This window comes from Halichoeres trimaculatus, unplaced genomic scaffold, assembly GCF_033239565.1.
Source record: "Halichoeres trimaculatus isolate MK-OKI-2021-1 unplaced genomic scaffold, fHalTri1.1 fHalTri1_scaffold_23, whole genome shotgun sequence".
NCBI lineage: Eukaryota > Metazoa > Chordata > Actinopteri > Labriformes > Labridae > Halichoeres > Halichoeres trimaculatus.
In genome coordinates, this window is record NW_027437201.1 from 18,125,290 (window position 1) to 18,152,500 (window position 27,211).

General features: G+C 41.1%; 1 protein-coding gene across 1 annotated transcript in view; it reads left to right on the forward strand.

The window, feature by feature from the left end:
* The first annotated feature begins 12,749 nt into the window (after nucleotides 1–12,749).
* The window catches only part of LOC141784774 (corticotropin-releasing factor receptor 1-like), a 90,892-nt gene continuing 76,430 nt past the window's right edge, over nucleotides 12,750–27,211 (forward strand). Inside the window, exons 1-4 of the mRNA XM_074662636.1 lie at nucleotides 12,750–13,453; nucleotides 20,166–20,253; nucleotides 24,992–25,051; nucleotides 25,370–25,495. Coding sequence (XP_074518737.1) covers nucleotides 13,424–13,453; nucleotides 20,166–20,253; nucleotides 24,992–25,051; nucleotides 25,370–25,495 — 304 coding nt within the window. The 5' untranslated portion in view covers nucleotides 12,750–13,423. The remainder of the gene's footprint in view (nucleotides 13,454–20,165; nucleotides 20,254–24,991; nucleotides 25,052–25,369; nucleotides 25,496–27,211) is intronic.

A 27,211-nucleotide genomic window follows, 5' to 3' on the forward strand; every position in this document is an offset into this window, starting at 1 on the left:
ATGAACATCTATAGGATAATGTGAGCAGGCAGGCCATGCTGATTTGAGTTTTTGCACATGCATGTGCTCAGATAAGGGCGAAGTAGCCCAGGGGAGCATTACTACATTGGACTCAGCTGATGAGACAGTCAGCAGGCAGCGCACAGAGAGGGCAGCAAACAGTGCAGCGATCAGTCAGACTGCTAAAGCTGGAGATAAAATGCAGATCAATGTTTTGCACTCAACAGCTCCTCTAGAAAACAGTCAGCTGTGTTGCAGTAGCAGATTGATCGGAAATGAAACTGTTTCATGACGCCCTGGAGCATCATAAAATGAAGTACACTCATTTTGATAATCCCTGAACTTCAGTGTTCATTTTGAGTGGATTAATGCTGTCGCCTGTCACTGAGCCACAAATGAAGCGAGGAGGAGTGATTTTGGACGCGGCGTGTTGTTTCCCTAAGGAATAAAAAAATCTGTCAGGAGGGGGGAAAACTGTGCTTAGGCAGACAGATGGATGAAAGGATGGAAGTATTGATCTGCTCAGGTAAAAGAGTAGATGACGCATGATGGATGGATGAAAAAATACCGCTCACCAAGTTGAAAAGGTTCAAGGACGCTGACCCACTGCTTCTTGTTGTCTTTTGGTTGCAGGCTTCATTACTGTAATGGATGAATGTAGGACAGAGACACTTAGGTTGTCCACATGAATTAAGGACGCGGTCACTTCAGCCCCCCCTCGGCAGGGATTGTATTTTTAGTTTGGCTGTGCATTTTTCTAAAACGGAAAGTTTCATGTTTTATTTCACCACTTTCAATCAGTGTGTAAAGTCTGATCCACAGCAGGATGCTACAGCAATGTGTTTTAAAGTGATCTGACTGTAGCTAGAGTGTGCAGGAGTGGGATTATTAAGGGATGTAGAGTGGTCACTTTCTGGATGACACTCCCCCTCCTCCCTTGGTGAAGCAACAGCGGCCTTCAGGGGCAAGAATCTGTGAGGCGTGATGAGTGTGACCCTCTGTCTGTCAAGTATGATGAATGCCTCCAAATCCTACACACTGTACCTTGAAGATGTGCACAAACACGCATCAAATATTGATTCAGTTTACAGTCGTTTCATCATGCAGAGTTGTTCTGCAGGGCTAATGTGCTGAAAATAGCAGAGAAAGAAGGAACTGTACCTTTTGCTTGTTCATGTGACTGCGTTATGTGCATTTAAAGCTTTATATGAAGACAAATAAAGCAGCACTGTTCCTGCTTTTTAAGTTTACTCCAGGGTGCTGGTTTGGCTCAGTTAGTGGAGCGGTTGCCTCGTCTGCACAGGCGATGGTTCTCTTCACACCAGTTCTGTTCCCACTTTCCAGGAAAAGAGCAGAAATAATGTTTAAAGACAAAAAACACTTGTACTCCAACTAAAAACAGAAAAACAAATGAAGCATCCACTCAAATAATAGAGTTGGGAGAAAAAAAAATTGTATCATGGTATCAGGATTCTTTGTTTAACAATTTTAAATCAGGATTTTTGGGCCAAAAGTAGTTTTTTTTTATTTAAGTTCTTCATTTTAGTCTTTATTTGTGAGGTGGGTTGGAAAAAAGTTGCGATGTCATATCCCCTGAATATGACATCGGTACCAGTACTCAACAGTACCAGTTTTTGGTACTTTTCTGTGTTTATGTGAAAAATTATTTAAATTTCTTCAATAACAAAGTATAATTTTTTTTTCAACTTAAGTTATTTATTCCTCAATATATAACCTTGCAATGCTGTGTTCATGTGCAGCTTGGAAAATCACCTACTCGTCCACTCCGTCACAGTCACAAGGATGCATTTAGGTACCTAAATATGGTACCTTTTGATTTTATGTGAATCGGTACCCGGTACTTTTGACAGAATTTAGTTGGTACCTTTAAAAGTACCCAGTATAGTACCCATCCCTACTCACCTGTGATGTGCATTTTGGGGAAAATATGGCTCCTGATATAGTCTGTTGACATCATCATCATCATTCAACTTTTTCGCTGGGTCTCGGGGTTGAAAAAGCAAACAAAGATGCAAAAATTTGAACTATTGGGAGAAAAGCATATCGTCACAGCCCTTAATAATGATCTAATAAAAAAAAGAGAATAAAATGTCCATTATTTTCCATTTTTTAAATCCAAATTACCTTGTTTGTACTATTTAAGCTTTTTTTTTTGCTGTGTTTTGTGTATTTGCACCGTGACTTTAATAAATCATGTTTTACATTTTGTGTTTTTTCCCTCACAGTGTGCCATAAACATGGATTTTAAAGGCTGCCGGATGACATAAGCCAACAAAGACGTCAAAGACAGGCTCAGCTTAAAGGTGAGACACACAGGAACTTTCACCAAAATTAAAGATTTGATATTAACTTTTTATCCATGTGTGCCTGACCCGTACTTGAAACGTCACATGGCCAGCTCACATGGAGAAACAGTGGACGGTTAGAGGATAAAAGCAGCTATTCTAGCACACAGATAGTGGTTTTATCTGTGTTGTTTTCCCGTTGTGCAACCACCACTCTTCTCCCTGTAAATGTCAGAGGTGAACCGTTGTGACGTTACTGTAATTGCACAAAGCGAATCCCCTTTCACCAGAAATTGCGGGATGGACAGGAGAATGGAAATGAGAACTGTTTGTTTCATTCTCCTCTGAAGGCCAGCGCACCGTTTGGTGATCAGATAACACAGATGTGAAGTAAAGGGCGTAAATGTCAAGGCTGCTTTGCATATGGATGAGGAACGCTGGCAAAGCTACTTATCAGGCCCCAAAAAAGCTCGTATGACTGTTTAAATGAGCCCACTTGTACCTCTCTCTGGTTAGCAAACACACAAAGCTCGCCTTTGTCCAGCGGTCTTATTACCATGCACAGTTGTGTCATGTTCAGAGGTGCTACTACATCCTTTTCCTGGCACAAAATCAATACACCATCTACCGAAGGCTTCACCAATAACTCATATTGGCTTTGTCACAAACCTTGTTCAAGGACTGACTCTTGAATTTGTTTACCACATGAAATATCGGCTGCACGGGCGCAGAGTCGTACAGAGAAGAAACGTGCACATCATAAATATACTGTATGTTTTCCTCCCTGGGTACATAAGCAGAACTGGTGTTCCTTGTTCTGTGCTGCCTGCTGTCTTTGTTTCAGCCTCACACACTCACACACACGCGTCCTGACCGTGTCGGCAGGTTGTTTCTGCACAGACGAGGGTGTTTCAGGCCGCGTTGTGTTTGTTGTTGTTAGGAGAGCTCTTGAAGTGTTCCTCTGAAAGCGCCAGTAAGACACAGTGCACAGATGTGGGGAAAAAAGTCAAAACAAGACTGAGCCTGAGCGCACACACACACATATAAACACACACACACACACACACACACACACACGCACCCTCCGCCTGCTTTAATACAAAGGCTTTTCCTTTTTCTGGGTCACCATCTCACTCAGTGACTTGACAAGTTTTCCTATCTCAGAAAAGCGTTTGAAGTTCTCGGCTGTGATTGGATGAATGAAATTATGATTATGCAACTTACCCAGCCGACAATTGATGTATTTAAAAGTGCTCAAAAAATCTGACAAAGAACTTCCAGCTCTCTGAAAACTCTATTACTGGCTTGTTCTCGAGCTTTCAGCGGAGCGACTCAGTCTTCATCAGCAGCATTATTATTGAGACGTCAACCTTCAGGTTTCTTTCGGGAATCTCTTTGACTTTTTAGCTCGACAGCAGTTATCAGCTTCTCTTATTTGTTCATTCTGGAGCTTTCAACCGTGTCCAGAAGTTTTCAGCAGAAATAAAGTTTATGAAACAGAAATGCTGACTTTAAAACTTTTTTGATCTTGCACCTTCAGACGTCTTGTCCACATTAATTTAAAAAGCTCTCAACTCTGAGAGGAGAAGCGGACGCCTCATCTGTCGAAATACACCTAATGCATTCCTGAGACTGGCTGAATTGATTTAGGGAAACAATTATTTATTATCTACCTGCAGAAAGTGTTTGTGTTTTCATATTCTCACTGCCTCCATTTGTCTTTTGTAAAGATGACATCTAGATGTGAAGCTCTGGGATCGATGTCGCGGGCCTCAGATGAACAAAACTCAGATTTGGCTCCATAATATACTGCAGACACTCACACTTAAAGAAATTTAAATAACTTGAAACGATTGAGAGAAGTAAATCAAATTCAGCTGATGAGCTTGTGTGGATCGGGTTAAAAGCAAACAGTATCAGATCCCGCAGAGCGCTGAAGGAGGTCTGCATTAGCTGATTGGCATCCCTGCTTCAATTACAGCTGTAGGTACCAGCTGTCTAATAATGTACATTCATAATCATACAAATAAAACAGCACCTGCCGCCGTCACCCCGCTGATGACTCTCACCAAGTGCTGCTGCTGCTGTCTCCAACACCTCCTCCTCCTCCTTCTTGTGATATATTTCTGGTGTCGCACAAAAGATTTATCTTCATGTGTGTGTTTTCCTAAGAGGGGGGATTAGTCCTCACAGCCTGGATGCTCGGATCCAGCAGAGCTCAGCCTGTTTTTTTCTGCCAAACCCTGTTCTATTACTATTTTCTATAAATATAAACTCTGGATGTGACGCCCCGTAATGAACAAAGCAGCGAGCTCAGGCTGCTCGGTGAAATTCAGTCTATAAGCCAGTAACATACAAATCAATTTACAAACCCAAAGACTGGTTCAGTAGCTTTTCAGAGTGTTATTTCAAAAAATCAGGTTGTTACTTCTTGTTTTAAGACTCTGAACATCTGTGAAAAAGTATCAGGTCACACTTGCGTCTTGCAAAACTCAACAACACTTTTAATTCTGTTGAAATACATCAGTAGTTAAAAGCTTCTTTGTGTAAAGAATTGATGTATTGGTACCAGGCATAGACTGTATATAGAGTGGACAGCGTGACTCCGCCTTTTACCATTGACCCCCGTCCATTGTGCAGCCAGTCTGTGCAGTAGAGGCTATGAGGGACTCCGGGAGCGTCTCAGTGGGGCTGGGTGACAAAAATACATTTTTCTTTCTCAAGAGTCTAATCTCTTTTTGGCTCTCCCTTCCGACATATTTAATGATCCCCGAAAAAATTCACAAGAACAGCAGCTGTCAATCATGGTTAAAGGGGACATCAAACCCATTTTTAACCTCTAATATCTAATTAAAAAGATTTTTTTAAAAAAAAAAGGACTTGAACACAGTGCAGCCCAATAATGTCTTCAGATCAAGAAACACGGGGATGTGAGAAACATTACTATCAGGTGTATCTTATGTTTAAAGGGGATATATCATGCTGATCCCTGATTTAATACTTACATATAATATAATACATTTGAAAACAAGACCTTACACCCCCTGAATTAAAAAAAATGAGATATTGTATTTTTTCTTTATCCTAGAACGAGATTTGATGCCTCTGAAAATTGGTCATTGCCATTTGACCTCGAGATTTCGACCGTCGTGACGACACAATGATCCTTTCTTATTATTGGAATAATCTGATAAAGCAGCTCCTCCTCTGTGGTGTCAGTTAGTCACACAACCGCCACCGAGGGATACACCCACCAAGAGCCGAGTATAAATAAATCTCCTTACTAGCTCTGGCTGACTTGACTGAGTGATGGATGCAGGGACTCTGCTCTGCTGAGCAGCTCGGCTTTACATGGTGAAAAAGCAGTTGAAACAATGTAGTTTTAGCAGACGTCGTAATACTTGTGAGACTGTGATATTTGCATGCTTGTTCTGACCTGCACTGTGAACCTGGACCACAATAATGCTGCGGTAATAACATAGTGAGGAACTGAGGGTAGAGGCGATCTTTAGACTACACTTTCAGCATGATGGATAAAACAGACAGAGAAAAGTGAAGGAGCAGGATGGAGCCCTGTTATAGAAATAGTTTATTGGTGAAGTCTGCCTATATTTCCACATATAAACTATACATGATACAGTACCGCTTTGACTCACCACACTGAAGCGTCCTGAGATGATCTGTGTCGAGGTGGATTTTCTTCCTCCTGAGCTGCAGAACCGTCCGGGTCTGACTCCGGGTCCAATACAAAAGGACGTATCCTACACTCTGCCATTTTATTAGTGCTATCAATGTCTTACGGTGAAGTTTTGGCTAACAGCAAACTCGCTCGGTCTGCTCCATTCAATGTTGGGATTTTGTAAATACTGCCATGCTGCAAAAACCGCCCCCTGGCTCTACCCCCTCCGCCCCTCTGATAGAACTGACCAATCAGAGCACAAAGGGCTGTGACTTTGAGAGGTTACTGGAGGTCATTCTCGAAAGGGAGCGTTTCAACGAGATCTTCAGAATGGCCTAAAATGAGGATATTGAGAACACTATTGTGGGGCAATGAAGGAACTAAATGACTTGTACTGAGGGCAGAAATGCTTTACAGGCATCCTGGTCTGGCATAGTGAAAAGGAGAAACAAGCATGATATGTCCCCTTTAAATGTTTGACCACAGCCCATCTGGAATAACTGGGAGACAGAGTTTTTGACCTATACTGCAGCCAGCCACCAGGGGAGCAGTTTTTGTGCTGACCTCAAATTGAGCCGAGCAAGAGGACGTCCAATTTCTTTTTTAGTCTGTGATACCAGCTCGATGGTGGGACAACTTGACTCACAGGCTGACGTCAGAGGCATCCGTTTGACGGTGATCATATGGAATTCTTACGTAAGTCCAGTGAGTGTATGACGACCCAGTGGCAGGGTGAAGATGTTGACATGGAAAACACATTACTGCATGAACAGGAGCAGCACTGCACTGAGGGGGAGCCCTGCTGAAGTGCCCTCTGTGATGAATGAAAACGCTACAAACAGCCCTCGCTTGTGTCTGTGGGGAACATAAAAGTTGTTATTGTAACTTTTCCTTTAGTGAACGAAATCGACCCTCAGATATGAAACTCTGACGCACCAAGAGCACATTGTTTCTGACTGTGCTTTTTAGGAAATTCATACACATCTCCTAAATTTTTATTTAAAGCTTTGATCTTTATTTTTTACGACTCTTTGTTCTGCTTCTAGGAGGCCAACACTTTCATTATATTTTATCACCGAGCCTGTGCTCCTGCCAATTTTGGTGTGATTTTATAAGAGAATCCTGTGCCCATCAAATCCAGGCAGTGCCCTCAGTCAGCAGAATAAAAGGAGACACCTTTACACCTTTTACTGTCTTACATAACCCCCCTCGCACCGATCCCCCATCACACACTTTACATTTTCATCACAGAATGCACTGATGTGGAGAAAGCGCCCTGTTATCTGGACCGGTCTGCGGGGCCGAGTGCATGTTTATCACATAAATGTACGACACCTGGACACCTCTGCATCTGGAAGCACCCTCAGTAAACACAGGCCACATCTGAAGCCAGTGAGAGTGTGTGCAGAGTTTCCTGCACCCAGGACGTCACTGTCGAGATTGGAGATAAATTGTGTTTGAGATTAGATGAGGGGGAGGAGGGGAGTGAGAGGAAGAGGGGCAGAAGAGAGGGGGAAGACAACAGCCGGCTGGATTGCTGAATGGTGAACTCCTCCAGCTGCAGGAAAAAGGATTAGAAGGATCATCTTACACAACCTCCCAAACAGTCCCCAGCAGTGTGTGAAAGAACACTGAATCTAATGGCTCAACTGCAACACCTGTATGTGTAATTAACTTTATGTAATTCAGCACTTCAGCGCCAGTCTCATTCTCAGGTGTGTGCACCATGAACACGCTCTTGTAATGAAGTGTAATCACTAACCACACAGCCCAGTTGGCCACGCTCCCCTTACTGCCACGGCTGACACTTCAGGAGATGGCACACTGAGGGGAGGGCACTGTCACCTTGGATTAGAGCATCTTTTGAATAATGCCCCCTTTGCACGTCACTGCGTCTAAAGAAAGCTTTAGCCCAGTGTGTGGAAAATGTTTTGTGCATTCAAAGCCTCTGTGGAATGGAAATAAGAGGAAGACATTCGTCTTCATGCATATAGAAAAAAAATATGTGACATGAGATGATACCATACATTGTGCCATGTGAAATATTTATGTGGAATTCACCGAGGACAGAGGGGAGTTCCTTTCGCTCCAGTGAGAAGATGCAAGGACGGACACTTACGATGATCCCCATTATTAATCATGCTTTACGACGAGACAATTTACTTTTAGTTTAATGATATTGGAGAGGTCTCATTTGTGTATTTTTATCTTAAAGGAGCAGTGAGGAGTTTGAAAGTGATCTTGAAAAGTCTCCCTTCTAGATATATGCCTGATTGTAATCCCTACCTTACCATGAGATTATCAGCACTTATATTACAAGTTACAGGCTATTTTGAATTGGTACTCCTTGGCTTCCTAATCATGTCGAAGAGGACCGGATTGATTTATGGCATGTCTAGGCCTCTATGACAACACCACACTGGCTGGCGAAGAGAGGTCTGTTTTCCTCTGCTGAAAATGATTTCTGTGATTAATTTTGTAGTGATGGTGGACTCAGGAGCCTAACTGTCCGACAGAAAAAGGACAGAAGAGCAGAAGAAAGCTAAACAGGAGAGAGATAGAGCACGAGCTAAAAGCTAACACAGGGGCTAAACTGTTTGTGCTAATGTTCATTCCAACCCACAGTCAGCAGCTATTCTGCAGTGGTCTGTTCAAACTTGAGAGTCTATCAATAAAATCAAGAGTGAGGTTGTGATAGCTCTGATTGGTAGATCACTGGCAGGACATAGCTAACCAGGATTTACTGACTTTACCTCAGAGCACTGGGCTGCCAGCTGTGCTAAATATAAACGGCAACCAAGCTACTTACAAACTGACAGTGTTTACTTGTCACGTTTGCCTACAGATACAATGGAGCACTGGGCTGCCGATAGCGCTACCTAAAGCCAGCTACCACAACGTTTGCTTGATGTCACGTCTCAAACCGTAGCATTACGCAACTGTACTGATAAATACCTTACCTCGGTGCGTTGTATTAAATGAAAAGTTGTCTTGAAAAAAGAAAATTATTTTCTATCGGATCTCCATTTAATTCCAAAACAAACACACACCTCACTTAAAGTAATTTACGACAGTGTGCGGACACTTCGGGCCACAAGGTGGCAAGGCAGTCCAGTTAAAACACTTTAAAGGTGCAATGTGTTGAAACTAGAACTTTAGCGACATGAAGTGTTACGATTTATGAATGAGTCCATCTGTTGCTAAAACATCCCATCACTAAGTGACTCCCAGCCTTTGCAGATCAAACAGGAACCTGAAGATGGCATCATTTATTTTGATCATCATGTTGATGGGCGCTGACGCTGCAGGACATGTGTCATAGCTGGAGAAACAACAGGCAGAAAGCTCCATGAAAGCCCTCTGATAGCTCATGTTCTGTTTGACATAGCTAGCCTTCAACAATGAACCACAAATCCACCTGACTGACAGATAGAAAAGAAAACTCTCAAATATAAAAGCTTACATTTTTAAGACTATACCACAAACAATAAACAATGACGTTAACAACCAATAAATGTTGCTACAGAAACATTAGCCAACATTGCACCTCTACCCGCGGAGCAGGAAACAGCCAGCTGTAGCGTCATCCTTCAGACCAAACTTTTTCATTGATGACTCCCAGCTTGGAAACTCTACATTGATGTTTACTCTCCTTTTAGTCGTTGTCTGTCCCAGTTTCACTTCATTTCTTCCTGATCTTTTTGAACCAAACTGTGATGGATTTACACTCTTGTGATGCATGTTTGTGGTTCTTCATCATAAAATACTCTCAATACGAATTTCTTTGTGCAAAACATCAAAAATATACTCTCTAACAACCTTTGTCTTCTTTTACTGTAAAAACAACTGCCACCTTTCTTCTTCTCTGCCTGACTTCCAGGTAGATTTCAGGATTGAAAACTGTATTTTGCTCTTCCTGTCCCCAAAAATGTGCTGTAGACAAACATGGCTGTCTGTTTTGTCTGCCTCCATGAACAGGACTCACAGTAATGTAAATATAAAAAGCTTTTTTCCAACTTTATAAAAAGAAAAATAAACTTTTATGGGGATTATTCATTTATTTTCACATATGTACATAAAGAATTATATCAAATTTCCTTTTATAGAGTTTAAGAGCTCTGGAAACCAGCAGTGGATCAGGTAACATGAAAGGTCCAGCTTGTACAAAGAGTAACAACTGGACTGTGCTGTTCTCCTGATGTAATAGTGCCTTTCATTGAGCTCTCTCGGCTTTATGACCCATGACGGTTGCTGTTTTCAGCACAAAAGCCCTGAAATCCCCCCTGTATATACCATACAGTAGCATATGGAAAATGGACAGATTCATTCAGAGGAGGGAGGTGAAGAGCGGACAGTTTCGTCACTGAAGAATCAGAAATGTCTTGAGACCAGAAACAATGATTATTATAAAGAACTGTGTGAGGATTGACAGTGAAATTAGACTGTCAGCTGGCTGTCTTCTGCAATAGAAATCAGCATCCTCTCCTCCTCATCCTCTTTTAATTTCAAACATAATGCACAGTTGATTGAGTTAAAGCCCACTGATGACAGTCAGAGCATTTAGAGGATTCTTTTGTTTTTCACTGAGTGTGCTCAAAAGCTCACGAAAATCCACCCAGCAGTGTGAAAAGAGGTGTGCTAAAAATGGAAAATTAAAAACTATTCTATGCTTAACAACCTAACAAATCACACCGTGCATCACGATTGTTGCCTTTAAGAGATTAACTCAAGGAGACAAAACGGTTGATTTTCCACGCTGATACATCACCTTACAAGGTAAAGTTTCAGTGTTCATCTACAGCTTACATCTGCTGCCCCAAAGTGGCTGGAAATAAATTGTTGTTAGACTCCAGAGTGGAGTTTTTGGCTGGCTGCAGCTGAAACAGAGTGAAATGGACAGTAATGTCCTTTTAATGATCTGCAAAAGAAAACAAAACCAGCATATTTAGCCCAGATGCACAAACATTTAAAGGGGACATATCATGCTTGTTTCTCCTTTTCACTATGCCAGACCAGGATGCCTGTAAAGCATTTCTGCCCTCAGTACAAGTTATTTAGTTCCTTCACTGCCCCACAATAGCGTTCTCAATATCCTCAGTTTAGGCCATTCTGAAGATCTCGTTGACACGCTCCGTTTCGAGAATGACCTCCAGTAACCTCGCAACGTCGCAGCCCTTTGTGCTCTGATTGGTCAGTTCTATCAGAGGGGCGGAGGGGGTAGAGCCAGGGGGCGTTTTTGCAGCATGGCAGTATTTACAAAATCGAATTGAATGGAGCAGACCGAGCGAGTTTGCTGTTTGCCAAAACTTCACCGTAAGGCATTGATAGCACTAATGGCAGAGTGTAGGATACGTCCTTTTGTATTGGACCCGGAGTCAGACCCGGACGGTTCTGCAGCTCAGGAGGAAGAAAATCCACCTTGACACAGATCATCTCAGGACGCTTCAGTGTGGTGAGTCAAACCGGTACAGTTTGTATGTATAGTTTATACGTTCATACTCGGCTCTTGGTGGGTGTATCCCTCGGTGGTGGTTGTGTGACTAACTGACATCACAGAGGAGGAGCTGCTTTATCAGATTACCCCAATAAAAAGAAAGGATCCTCGTGTCGTCATGAAGGTCGAAATCTCGAAGCCAACTGGCAATGACCCTTTTTTCAGAGGCATCAAATCTCATTCTAGGATATCAGAAAAAATACAATATCTCATTGTTTGAAAATTCAGGGGGTGAAAGGTCTTGTTTTCAAATTTATTATATTATATGTAAGTATTAAATCAGGCATCAGCATGATATGTCCTCTTTAACAGGAAAAAAATCACACAACGCAACAACTTTTTCATGAAACAAAAACATTTTTCTTAAGGCACAAGAAATGTTGTGATTTTTCGCAGAGTGCACAAAAAAAAGTTATGAACCACAATACAGATCCACAAAACAACAACTTTAAAACAGGAAGTGAAAACAATTTTGTAAGACAAAAATTTCACAAAAGCCCAAAATTTTCAGTCACAGAAGGGAAATCCAAACGAGATTACTTCAGCTATTTTATGAAATGTGAAAACTTTGTGAAAAAAAAAAACATTATCCTGAGGCAAAGGAAACACAAAAATCTTGACAGTCAAAAACATGAAATTAACACACACAAAAAAAAAAACAGTTCATGAAAAATTCAACAAATTCATGAAATGTAAGTGCATTATTTCCACTACAGGGGGCGCCAAACTCATCAGAAACTCCAAGCTCTTTAAAGAAGCTTTAACTTAATTATCATCATGAATTGGTGAAATAAAGCAAACTAATACCCGCCTCCTCCTCCTAATCCTCCTCCAGCCCACCAGGTTTGACCCCTGTGAGCTGAGGATAAAAACCCGCAGCCTCAGGTGAACTCATTTGATTAAAACACTGTTAATGATCCTTTCTGTCATTAGCAAATTAAATGTGGCTGCGCTAATCTGAGCACATCTTTTAAAGAGCATGTTTCTGTGACTCATTCATTTCATACTTTATTAAAACCTTGTCTGAGGAAACGGAACTTTCTAGGCAGTAGGACCATCTGTTCTTTCACCCTTTAGCCTGATTCTTTAAGTCAGTTTGTCCCTGATTTCAGAGAAAACGGGGACACGTGTTTAAAGGTTGCCTGTACTTGATGCTTAATTAGAGTCTCTTCATTTCAGCAAAGTGCGCGGATCCTCCCAGAATCCCTCCACCCTGGGCACATCTTTAACTTTCTCACTCCAGTGACGTCTATCACAGGGGGATTAGAGATTAGGATCTGGAGCGGCGCGCGTTCGTTGCATAATTAACTCCACGACGAGGAATTGAGTTGTTCCTCAGTCGCGTCGCGGGCTCTGGCACAACGTGGGCGGCGCGTCGATGAGGCGATGTGAAGCGGCAGAGCGGCGCAGCGCAGGACTCACACTCAGCCTGGATGTGAAGCAGCGGGGCATGACGGTGCAGCTCCGGGTATCCTGCGGACTAGACCATGCTCTCAGGTGGAGTTCTGGTTCCGGGCCAGAGCTGAAGGCTCCAGGAGTGTCCGTGTGATGGTGCGCGTCTCTCCAAGGTGGATTCAGTTTCCAGTGCGGTAACAGAAACTGACAGAGGGACTTCACCTGAGTAATCAAGGGAAACAAACTCGATCAGAGAGGACAGTTCATCACCTGAAGACCTGCTGACACATTTAATTTCTGCAGCTGGAGCATAACGTCTGATTTTATCCGGACAGCTCATCCGGAGTCTTGATTCCGGCTGCGCGCTCTCTCCGCTGACACAAGTGACATTTCCAAAAACACATTCCTGACACCTTCAGAAAATTCTGTTTGTGCGACTTTTTTTAACCCTAAAACTTACAGGATAATCTCAGAGAAGAAGGTTCAACGGAAGTCGTAGAGAGACATTTTAAGACACGTGAAAATTATGTGAAGACCAAAGGTGTGGAAATGCGTCGCAAATGCTTCTATCTGCTCGAGGTAAGTTCTGCGCTTTGGTTTCATCTTCTTAACTTCAACTAGAAGAGCTTAATCGAAGTGAGCAGATCTGTCTTATTCCCGCGGATTTTACACAAGTATAATCTTTACGCGTAAGGATTTGAACACCAGCCTCCCGTCCAGATGTCAGATTAGGAATTGGTCACCGTGAAAATTTCCTCGTTTCAAAAAAACGCAAAACAAAACACGTTTTTCTTTACTAAAAGCTTTGAATCAGGGATGTAAAGTCTTCTCCAGAGACTTGAGGTGTAATGTAACCCACCTTCCCTCTGCAGCCTCCCGGACTGTCAACAATCTGCATCATTAGCGCAGCTGATAGCTGCACACAGCATGTTTACGCACAGGCAGCGGTACATGATCTTTTGGGTTAAGAAGCATGAGGAGACGATTCTAACTGACATGATTCCTCCTCTCTCTGAGGCTGGAGCTCTAACGCTGCTGAGAAAGAAAAAAAAACAAGGATTTAGGACACAGGAGATTAAAAAGTGTTAATGCAGCAAGTGCACTCCTTTCACTTCCTGCTGAAAAGAAAAAAAACTGAGCAAATTAAAATGTTCTCAGCCTGGAAACTCTTCCCCTGGGTGAGTCATGCTGCTGTGGAATAAAAGGAGGGGAGACAATATGTATGTACATGTGCTTTAAAAGAGACACGCTGATGTTGTTACACACGCCTGAGGTGAATTACTTCATCTACCTCCTCCTACCCATTGTGTGCGCAGAGCCGCAGCTCTAAGAATAACCAAGAATCCTCTGAAGCCTTCCCTGAAGCCCCCCGTCCTCTGGTAGCGTCCTTATTGTTGTGATTTAAGACCACGCAGGGCCCCTGCACTCACACACACTCACACACACTCGGATATCAGATGTCTGCAGGGGTCAAAAAGTACCTGACAACTATTAATCATGCACGGTGTTGTCACTTCTGCCCTGTATTTCTATCTAAGGATGGGAGGGGAGCAGCACAAGTAGGAAGATAGTGGTGCTGAAATACTCCATCATGCTTTCTGATTATTGGCTGAAAATAATCAGCTGAGTGTGCTCAAAATCAACTTAAAGTGCTGAAGAGAAAGCTCTCATTATGCGGAGTCTGCCACTTCATAATTAAGCATTTCATAAACAATCCATCTGTAAATATGGGTCTGGCAGCCAGAAAGGGATCAATTAACTCCTATCTTTGTTTATCATAGCACAAAATGAACGATTGTTGCTTGTTTTGCTATTATAAACACAATATTTGCGCTTTAAGTTAATGTTTTGGAGTACAAAGAGCAAAATTGAAAAACAGGCTGCTGTGGAGTCATTTCAGTCTGAATTTATAGCCCAAGATTTTTACTCTTCTCTAAAAAAAAAGTGGGCTCAGTATAAATATTTCATCCTTCTTTCAATGCAAATCAACGTTTTTGAGGAGTTCCAGCTCCTGCATAACTTTGCCTCGTGCGATTTCCTCTGAGTTTCAGTGAGTCGCAGCGAAACGAGAGCTGAGTGTGGCTTTCTTTATTCATGCAGGTGAGCCAAACCTGTGCAGAACTGGAGCTGTATGCATGCACAAGTTTGAATCCAACTGTAAATGTATATTATGAGCAATATTTAATCCACTTGAGGGAGAAATGGAAGAGTTTCATGTTCTCTGAGTCGTAAGTGGAGATAAATCTTCTCAGGGTTATAATGACAGTTTTATGCGAAGGCTTCAAAGACTCTCCTGCTCAGATGGATGAGTAACCGGATGATGTTTAATTCATACACATATTAATAACCAGTTATGTCCTATATCACAGCCTGTTAATGATTAACATGCTCAGGAGAGATCATCACAGGCGCTGAAGTGTTGAATCATGTGACCACCAGTTGAATAAAGTTAAATCTCAAACACCAGAAAACTCACGCAAATGACACAAAAATATCAGAAGCGGTTAATCTCACTGCTTTGCAAAAATAAGCTTTAGGGATTTTGTTGCAACCAGAAATGTCATTATATGATTGAGAGTTTTACCGCTCCACCTTGACAATCTCACACATCAGTGCACCTGTTAGAATAATCTAACGTCATGATGTAACAGCGTGAGAGGTTGATTTTTATGTAACGGTGCATTCTGTTGTTTTGATAGCGCCTTCAGCGCTCTGTCAGGTAAACACTTCCTCAAATATATGATGGAAATCCAAACTAAATCATTCGTATTTTTTATTTCCACTGTTCTCTGAGCATGAGAAGTCTCTTGATTACTGAAGTGAAGACATCAATGTGGCGTCCAAACCTGCAGGCCTGGGTGACCACATGGGTTTCAAGTTTTAGGTTTTTTTTAATCTATGAGGAAACAAGCTGACTTGTATAAATGAAAATGTGTAAGTTACAAAGTAGGGCTGAACAATTAATTGATTTTAAACCGACATCGCAATGTATTAGAATGCAATTCTCAAATCGCAAAGGCTGCAATCAGAAAAAAAAAGTTTTATGTCCACAGACCTGTGGGGAATATAGCAACTTGTACTTGTTCTCCTTTAAAACCAGCAAAAGTCAAAATGCTGTTTTTTCTGACAAAAACAAAATCTCTGGGGGCTACAGAGATCCATCCAGTAGATCGTATAGCCAAGCCCCTTGGTCACTTTTTTCTGTATGGTTTGTTACTCCTACTGAGAACTGGAGTTCAGTAAAATTTCACAGTGTTCCCTTTTCTTTTTCAATTAAGAAATGCAAAAAAGAGTTGTTTAAATGCTCACAGTATCTTTTGTCGGGTTAGTCATACTATAAAATTAACTAAAACTTGTGTTAATTGAACAATGTAGAAGATAAACATCCCCACCAAAAAATCGTATGCTAAATCACAATCACAATATTGGTCTAAAAAAATTATAATTAGATTATTTTCCAAAATGTTCAGCCATATTACAAAGTATGAAAAGAAACAAAATTAATCAAAATGTAATCAGCATGGATCGCAGGGTCTGTTTGGTTTGCTGAGTGAGGCTATCATTAGCAGAGCTTGCATGTTATCATCTACATGTCTGTTGGTTTGTTATAGCTCTGGTTGAGTAGTTATGTGCAAGTTTAATTCGACACAGCCTTCATATAACTTTATCTCCATTTACTGGACCAGATACTGATGAAGCACATCACACTATGAAATCTGACATCTGTGCATATTTATATCTGGGTAGTAGAGCAAAACAGCATTATGTCAGTACCTATTAAACAGTATTCTAAGCCTACAACAATAAAGACATGAATAATCAATAATCCCAACTGACTTAACACTGATGCTGACCATGGAAGTTGTCTCTGTGTCGCCACCCGTGTGTTTCTGAAACAGCTGGTGCAGCCATATTGGAAATGGGGCAGGCTTTGAGTCTCCACACTGACAATTATAGGGCGCCTGTATGTCACGTGAGCAAAACTGGTTTTAGTATCTTCTAAACAAACGGTTGGAAAAAAAATTCACCCCTCTTGTACAATGTGCGCAAGTAAATTTAGCGATTGAGGCGGAAAACTTTTTTTTTTTACCAGGCTGCAGAAGTGCGTAAAAAATATTGATATGGCAATACATCATCGTACTTTGACCTCTGATACAATATTGATATTTCAACTCTTAATATCGACATTTTTATAAAAATAAAAAATTGTATTTAAGCCAAATCAGAAGTAAAATGCTACTTCTGCACTTCCACTGCGGTAGATGGTGCCAAAGAGGTGTTTGTCAATAAACTGTATAATAAAAATCATCTCAAAGTTTATTTAAAATATTTAATTTCTAAAATTAATAATGTGGGTTTTTGTTGTACTGAACAAGTCAGTAAGCCATAGAAATCAATGTTTTCTTTGTTTTTTTAATCTAGAGTAATATTTTGATTGAAATGTACATCATCCATATTTTTATCTTAGTTAACTGTGTAGAACTTCGGAATATATCACAATATTGTGATATTGCGATACATCCTGGTACTATCATATCGTGACCTACGTATCGTGATGCATATCTTGTTTATAGGATCTCTTGCCAATGCCCACCCCTACCAGGCTGTAAATATGTTTATTTCTGCTGTCAGATATTTTTTGGCTTGGTGTGTTTGTGACCTCCAGTACTTCCAGAGCCAAGCTCAAGCAGACGCTCAAGAAACTGCAGGTTTTAACACTTCAGCATTGTCTCATTTTTTTTTAGACAGGAGGTTGCTGCTTGGTGTTGACAAGTCAGGGTGACATAAATCTAATGTTTAGATCTAAATGTGAGGCGTAAGTCCCCTGATGTATTTGTTTCATCATTTCTTACACAGTCTGTGTCTAAAACCACCCAGTGTGAAAGGCACTCAGACGAACCGTTGTTGAGAAACTCCAGAGCCAGACGTAGATTCCTTTTTAGTCAATGTAAGGTCAGAACATACTACTCCCACTGAGTCATCCTTCATTTTTGTGATACTACCTTGACTGTAAATACTTTTTGAGGCCCCTGGATGAAAGTGATTCACCTTGGATTCACTTAACCAGCATCGCAGGCTGGTTTTCACCCTGTCGGTTTGGTCACGGCTGTCGGTTGTTGAGCTTTAATTACTTTAAAGGAGATGGACAGCGGGTGCAGTAGGTTACCGTGCTGCGATACCTGCCCAGGACTATCTGAGCGTGAAACAGACACAGCCAGCCATCGGGAACCCTGCTCTGAAATCTGGGGCACTCTGGCAGTTTATATGAACACACACTTCACACAGCGCTGGCTTTTTACGCTGCTGTAACCATCAGAGATGGCTTTCTGAACTCCTAACTAATTAGACGGAAAATGATGCATTTAGAGCAGCTTTTTCTTCAGTGTGTGTGCTGAAAAAGGTGAAATGTTTACACTTTCAGTGCTGCATAATTAAAATTGATGTTTTATTTAAGGAGGGAAAGCAACATTGGCTTTAAAGGTAATATAAGCTGCTTTGTGGAGTCTGCAGGGAACAACCAAGGACGGCTGCATCAATGTTTTACCTAGTTAGGGGTCAATTAGAGAGGCCACACAGACAGTAAACTGATGACATTTCACTGTCTTTTGTGGCCCTTTCTGCTGCTCATAAAGCAGCTCTGACAGACGCTGGCAGCCCGGCAGACAGACAGACCGTGGATCAGTGGTTTCCAGATGTCAGCAGTGCGACACGCAGCCTAGTTTTCACTGTATGCTTTCTGGACGGCTTCCAGCTGTCACTGCAAGAGTCCAGTAGAGATCAGAGAGTGCAGAGGCACGAAACTGAACACTGGGATCCACTGAAGTGCCATTTAAAAAACAAAAAGGGGCTCTGACCTTTAATCCTCCTCATGTGTGAAAATGTGTGTGTGTGTGTTGTGATTGAAGCAGATGCTGCCTCTCACCGTTACTGTGTCGAACACGTCACACGAGACCCGGCAGATACAAGTTCAAAACCCTCCTGAGCTGCTGTAGTTTCATAATTATGTGCATTATTTAGTGTTTCCCCTTCTGCTCACATGTAAAGCAGGCAAACTGCAACCATGCATGATGCAAAAATGAAAATATACACAACACCAAGCCTCTCCAAAAGGCAGAAAGTCGTCCTTGGCCTTTATACTCCACTGTATCTCTGTAAACATGGTGCAAGGCTGACGGGGAAAGTGATTACAGACTACAAAGCAGCCCAAATTGGGAGCACTGCATGAGGAGAAACAAGCTCTTAATACATGCAGCATCTGCTCAAGGGCACCCAGAGTTTTTAGCACAACTTCATGAGGGATTTAAAGGCACATCAGAGATTCAAACAGCAGCTCAGAGACACAGAGAAAGAATGGTGCTTTTATTAAGTCATCCGTGCTCTGTGGGAATAGTTACCAGGCTGCAGCTCGGATTGACAAGTGCTTCTCTGCTCGTGTTTGAACTCTATGGAAACTGCTTATTAACATGAAAACAGGGACAGCCTGCGTTAAGACGAGCACCTGAAACTAGCACACTGTGTGAAATCTTACTCTTACAGACGATGCTGCTGCTGTTTGTGTTTCCATCTGCTCTTTAAAAAAAAAAAGACACGGTTTAAACGTGAAAACTCCTCCTTAAGACTGAGCTGAGACTGTGTGTGTGTATATTACAACAGTATTACTATTTACAAAACTACATCCAGGAGATTATCTCTCATTGTGCTGCTGGTGGTGGAAATTTGCAGAGAGAAAAGCAGTGGAGCAGAAACAGAAGCAGCTGTTGGCTAAAGCGAATGTCTATTCTAATACTGTTCAGTCACTAATTGCTGAAACAATTAATCAACTCATCAGTCGATGACTTCATGGCTCTCAGCTTTCATCTTTGAAAATTTACATCTCTCTAAAACTCAAAACAGTCACATCCTTCTGGACGGAATTATCTGAAGCCCATGAATTAAAGTCTGAAAACAGAGTCTTGTTAAAATTTACGTTCTGTCCAAACAGTGAAGCTGCAGACTGAGGTTGTAAGAAGGTCGCACGCCATAGGTGTGCGATGAGTCATGAACGCCATGCCCTTTACTGAAAGTAATAATCACCTCACATATTCTTCTGTCGTCTTGTGAAGCCGACCTATTTCTCCGTAAGATGTCTTTAAATCAAATCATAGGGTGAAGAAGAGGAGATCATGTGTTCATGTTCAGAGATTATAACTTGATTCCTTTTTCCCAGCATGCCCACACTCGAGTCCTGTGCGGATAATCATTATCTTTAACCTTTGTGGCCTCTCTGCTCCCTCCCCTCTCCTCTCGCCAGGTTTGCGCCATCGTGAGCCTCCTGCCCACGGGCTCGTATGCAGATCTGACATGTGAAGCTCTCCTCCTGCTGTCCGGAAACATCTCATGTAAGTCAAGGACAAACACCAACGACAATGTGTGGTACAAGCTTTTAAAGGCATCCTAGAAGCATCTAGCCTGAGTGTTTTACATTGATGCACCTGAACCGATCTCATCAGTTTGAATTGATTTTCAGTCGTTTCCATTTCATGTCTGTAACCGCTTAACGCCGAAGCTCTCTGCCTCAATCAGAACTTTCCTTCGGGGCGTATCGACATGGTGTCTTCTCTTGTCTTTGTGTTTCTGCGTGGACCTCGCAAGTACAGTGAGAGTTGATGGTTAAACTGTGCAGACAGCCGGGCACAGACTCAGAGGAACGTCTCGTTATTTGCCCCGGGGTAAAATGTGTTCCAGGTGCTTGAGAACAAACAAATAACAATAACTCTGCTGCTGCTGCTGTTGTCATTATGTTGTCACGTACTCGAGCTGGGTGTTGCTTCAGTGACAACTTAAGTGTGTCTAAGTGATCTGTCAGTTTCTTCAAAGGTTCAGTGAGATTTAAAGTCTGTGAAATGTCAAAATGAACTCAGAAAGAAAGTGAACACGAGCGTTAGATTTTCAAAACCTCAGACTGCTGCGTTTAGAGACGATTGACACACAGCTCTTACACTTCAGGAGCTAAAATCAAGATGTTTTTGTCTGTTTTTGATCCATTAATCACGATCAGACTTTATAGTAATCAGCTTTTCATTAAAGTGTTTGTAGAGTAATAAAACTAAAGTGCTGTTTCAGCTACATATTAAAGTGTGTGTATGAGATCAGCAAACTTCCGTGTCAGTGAAATGTCAGTTCAAACACAGATGAAGTGAGAAATGCTTGTTAGTCAAACAGAACCTCAGTGACAGTTTCCTGGTGTGAGGTTTAGGATGAGATCAAATCAAAGGTCGCCGCCCGCTCTGGAATCAGGAAGCTGTTTGCATTCTTCTTCAAATGCTCTGAAGTCGTCAATAAAGGCGTGTTACATGATTGATATTACGACAAATAAAAGTTTAAAGCTTCCAAATTAAAGTTCTTGATTTAAAGTGCGGTTTAGGATCTGTTAATGATAATTCCTCAACTTCAGAGTCTGTTTTTATTACTTAAGTGAAAATATCATAAATCATTATTATGTAGACTTTTTACTTTTATTGAAATGTCAAAATAAACACATACATAACTTATGAGCATGCCTAATGAAAAAACCTCAAAATATTTAAAGCATTGAAAGTTTGAGCTGATGGTTCAACCCTTCCTTAATGTCGCACTCAGGATAATATCAAGTCAGAAAAGCAGCTAAAGTTTATGTTTGAAAGGCTAATTATAATTATTGTTATTTTATTTTATTTTATTTATCTATTTATTTGATTTGTCTATTTATTTTTATTGTAATTTTATTTTATTTTTATTATTATTTTATTTTATTTATCTATTTATTTTATTACCATTTTATTTTATTAATATTTTATTTTTTTATTTTAGTATTGTTATTAACATTTGTGAGGCTACTTATTATTTTTATCTTATTTTATTTATCCATTTATTTTATTACCATTTTATTTTATTAATATTTTATTTTTTTATTTTAGTATTGTTATTAACATTTGTGAGGCTACTTATAATTTGTATTTTTATTTCATTTATTTTGAATTTTTTATTTATTTTGATTTTAATTTTTTTCAATTTTCAGGGATTATTTAGTCCTTAGCCCGTTAAAATACTCACAGATAAAATCAAAAAATGCCAAGTAGAACTGTTTGTGTTCATTAACAACTGCATCACCAAAAATACCACGTTACAAAACCAAGAAAAGCAGCTAATCCTTCCTATTCAAAGGCACTTGAATCATAATTGTGTAATTTGTGGCTTGATTCAAGAAGCTGAGGTTTAAAAGAATCTGAAAACGGTCGTGTTTTGTGTTTTATTACAGTGTGAGTCAGCCCATTAGTGTCATAAGACTGAAGTAAAGTAGAACTAAAGTGTGTCTGAGACCAGTTGGTGTTTTTTCTTCAGCTTCAATGCAAAAGTTAGTCTGTGAAGTGTCAAAATTAAACACAAAGTAAAAAGAGTTGACTCATTTTCAATTTTTTTATAATCAGAACTTTGAACCTCGAACAAAGTAAAACCCAGAAAAGCAGCAAATTAAGAGGTTAGTCAGCTATTCATGTCGCTTTTATCCAGCTCTTGAAGTTTGTGTTTCCTCCTCCTGATGTTTCTGTTTTATTGTGCAGACTTTGTCCCTTCAGGTATCATTTTGCTCCGATCATTAACATAATAACACGATACCCAGCTGAGGTCTAATGTTTTTGTTGTCTGAGGTGTATTGTTACCCTACTATATGGAGATTAATGTCACCCGTCTGGCCGTGGTGTAATCAGAGAAACGTGATCTTCAGGAGAGTAAAAATACTCCAGAGTTTCCTATAAATAAACTACGGATCAGTTTTATTCCCTCCCTAGAGGAAACAATCAATAGGGACATAAAAATACCCATGAGATTCAGTGTGCATGAATTTCTGAACAGATAAAAAATAAGTGGGGATGAGATAATCTGAGTTTGTGTTCGTGCTGCTTCAAGGAAGGCTGTTTTTCTCTTAAATTGACTTTAGTTTATTTTTCTGTTTGACACTTTCCCTCCTCTTACCATAAAACCCAGAACGGGGATCTGCCGGTTTCTAGGGTGCAGTTTGTTTTGTAAATGCTTCTCATAGGAGGAAAAGCTTTTTCTTGTGCAATGATTACCGTTTTGTCCACAGCTTGCAGATTCAGTGCCGCTCTTTCTGATACAATCTGTTTCTCCCATGCTGAGTTTGAGATCCTGATATTCACATCATAACATGTTTTAAAAGATACAAAACTCATAGAGAAAAGCTTTAAAGGGGACATATCATGCTGATCCCTGATTTAATACTTACATATGATATAAGAAATTTGAAAACAAGACCTTACACAGCCTGAATTTTCAAAAAATGAGATATTGTATTTTTTCTTTATCCTAGAACGAGATTTGATGCCTCTGAAAATAGGTCGTTGCCAGTTGGCCGCGAGATTTCGACCGTCGTGATTTCGACCGTCGTGACAACACGAGGATCCTCTCTTTTTATTGGAGTAACCTGATAAAGCAGCTCCTCCTCTGTGATGTCAGTTAGTCACACAACCGCCACCGAGGGATACACCCACCAAGAGCCGAGTATCCCCCCTCAGATGCTGGATGCAGGGACTCTGCCCTGCTGAGCAGCTCGGCTTTACATGGTGAATTAGCAGTTAAAACACTGTAGTTTTAGCAGACGTTGTAATACTTGTGAGACTGTGATATTTGCATGCTTGTTCTGACATGCACTGTGAACCTGGACCACAATAATGCTGCGGTAATAACATAGTGACAAACTGACGGTAGAAGCGATCTTTAGACTACACTTTCAGCATGATGGATAAAACAGACAGAGAAAAGTGAAGGAGCAGGATGGAGCCCTGTTATAGAAATAGTTTATTGGTGAAGTCTGCCTATATTTCCAGGTATAAACTATACATGTTACAGTACTGGTTTGACTCACCACACTGAAGCGTCCTGAGATGATCTGTGTCGAGGTGGATTTTCTTCCTCCTGAGCTGTAGAACCGTCCGGGTCTGACTCGGGGTCCAATACAAAAGGACGTATCCTACACTCTGCCATTTTATTAGTGCTATCAATGCCTTACGGTGAAGTTTTGGCAAACAGCAAACTCGCTCGGTCTGCTCCATTCAATATGGCGATTTTGTTAACATTGCCATGCTGCAAAAACGGCCCCCGGCTCTACCCCCTCCGCCCCTCTGATAGAACTGACCAATCAGAGCACAAAGGGCTGCGACGTTGCGAGGTTACTGGAGGTCATTCTCGAAACGGAGCGTGTCAACAAGATCTTCAGAATGGCCTAAAATGAGGATATTGAGAACTCTATTGTGGGGCAATGAAGGAACTAAATGACTTGTACTGAGGGCAGAAATGTTTTACAGGCACCCTAGTCTGGCATAGTGAAAAAGAGAAACAAGCATGATATGTCCCCTTAAAGAAGAATTGTGAGGACTGTATATGTTAGAGTAAAAATAATGAATGGTAAACAAGCAGTGTGGCTTGAGAAGGGGTGTCAGAGATATCTAATGGCAGTAACATTTTTAAACTCGACGGCGAAAAATGTCTTGAAATTCACATGAGCAGACATCCGCCTGGCTTCAAAGAAACATGACAGTTAGTGGAAGAGAGGATGCCAATGGCTCTCACGAATCAAAGTCAACATTTTTTTGACGCAGCCATCCTCCGTGAGGGATTTAAGCGCTAAAGCAGTCAGAGTAGACAGCCGTAATCTATGCAGTCTGTGTCAATCAAGCATAAATGTGTGTTTTTAGGCCAAGTTTAAGATGCTTCTAGTTCTTGCTCCATGACTCACTTTTACTCCTACAGTTTCCCCGAGCACAATGAGGTGTCAGAGTCTTGGATCAGAGGTATCTGACAGCATTAGAGTAAAGGGTCAACTTTGCCCTGCAGAGCATCCTCATTTCCGGATTACTGAATTAATAGCCTGACCCCCCCGGGGCACGTCTAGATTCATATTTGCTGCTGCCGCCCCCTTATTGCTCGCAGAAGAAAGGTCTGTCACCAGTGTTTACCATTGCCCTTTCATGCTCACCCTTTGTAGCAGTTAAGCTGACTCTAATGAGATGTCCGGAGCCTCGTGTGAAGCCTGCAAACAAAGATGGAGCTTATTGATGAATCTCTCCTCTCTTTGGCTCGCAGTACAATCCCTGGCCGCCTCCTGGAACCAAACCCTGAGCAATGCAACCAGCCAGTGGAGCGGTGAGTTGGACCATTTGTGTGAAACTGATTCCCTTCTCTGTTATCACAAAGCTGTGTTGTTGTGAAGTTTGATGTGAACTCAGATTATAAGGACTAACATCAAAGACGACAACAATGCCGGAAATAGACTTTGGCGACGCTCCACAGGAGACGCGGGAGAAATCATTACGAGCCTGTGTACACAAACAGCTCGTTCAGCTCCACCTTTTATCGCCAAGATGGCTGGAGCATTGTCAGAATATCCGGCTGGCTAAATGTAGTCCTCAGACATGCCAGGAATTCACGTGTGTGACTGACATTTCTGTCCCCACGCTGCAGGCTCGGGGGTCTTCTGTGACACCTCCATCGACGGCATTGGCACCTGCTGGCCCAGGAGCGGTGCTGGCCAAATGGTGTCACGACCCTGTCCGGAGATGTTCTACGGCGTCAGATACAACACGACGAGTGAGTCCTTTCTTTTCCTGTCGTTACCACGCCAGAAACAATACTTCATAAACAAGATTCAGTTTGATTTCCTCTCCTTCCCTCGGGCTGATCCTGTTTACGCAATTGTGTACACAGAAATTAGCATGAGCATACAAATTAGGGAAACACACACACACTCGGTGCAAAAAACAACATGCACACAAAGCAGGACTTCTGAAGCTGTGGAAGAAACACAGCTTGATGAAGTTCATCAGGACTTAAATAGCAAAAGAAAGAGAGGATCATGTTCCAGCTCCATCCCTCGGTCTCTGAGATGATTAAGCCAGTTTGAAGGGATGGAAACAGGAGATAAATGTCACAACTGGTGTTCATTATTCATTCTGCTCATCAGTTCAACTCAAAACCACTCTTTGAAACATGATCTGGGTCATAAAATCAAATAATCGTGCACATACTTCATGTCCACTCTCCTCAGGGATCTCATTTTTACTCACCGAGTGTTTCTTTCAGAGTCAGAAGTTTGTTCAGGTCTCTTTTTTGGTTGCTGAACTATCCCTGAACTCCTCCTCTCCACAGTTTCTTCAGGGGTCAGACTCTTAAGTCCAGCTGAGATTAAACAGCTGCAGAAAACACTGAAGCGATCTGTTAATTACACGTCCAGTCTCTAATTTGGAGGAAGATAAGTTCTCAGAGGGTGAAATCAATACTTGATTTCTTCTTAGGGATTGCAGTGCCAGTCAGACATTGTTTGGTCCGACAGACTTAATCACCTCAAGAAGAATAAAATAAAGTAAAGTTAAAGTTTGTTGCAAAGAACAAAAGCGCACTATAATTTCATTTTCTCAGAAGGCTCGTCTTATTGTCGTTGGTGATGTTCTGTGTTGTGCTTTTTGTGGCAGAAAGAAGTTTTACTCCTCTGGCTTTAAGAGAAATGTCTCAACATGTATCAGACAGCTTTGGCTGAAATTCATCCCTGATTAAAATCTTCAGACCAATTAATAAATAGCAAAGATTTAAATTTTGGATTGTTGGATCTTAAGAAGTTTTTAAGTAGAGCTTCAAAATGCAAAAGAGGAAAAGGGAGTGAGACAAAAAAAGTTATTAATTTATTGAAAACAATTAAAGTAAAATAGTCTGTTCATCAAACTAGATCACAGCCTTTAAAAGACAAAATCTGCTCTAAAATGTGGATTCAAAGTGATTTTCTGTCAGGTATTCAAGACACGCTCACACTAGCAAACTGTACAATCCTTAAGCGCACTTCAACCCTTAAGTCCAGATCGTTTGGCCAGTGTGACGGCATGTGTGTCACATTGCAAAAGAACTAAATGCTATCAAGTGTTTTTGTCTTATTCCAAGTAAAAACTGTCTTCTTATACTTGATATGAGCTACATTCAACTTATCAGTCTGGAAAAAATGTCTTTTTTAAAGTTACTTCAAGACAAAAATGAGGTCTGAGGTGCTTGTAACAAGTAAAAAAATCTGCCAATGAAAAAAGAAAAAATGCGGGAAATTTGCTTGAAACTAGAACAGTGTCTTAATACAAGAAACTTTTCTCTTACTCCACTGATAGATTTTTTTTAACCCTTTCAGGCTCAAATTAAGTTTTAGTAACAGAAAAAAATTGGATATTTGGTTGGGGTGTAACGGTACATGTATCCGTGCCGAAGGGCGTTCGGTTCGGCACAGTGCTGTATTAAAACAAGTACAGTAAGTTTACGTTAGCCGCTGCA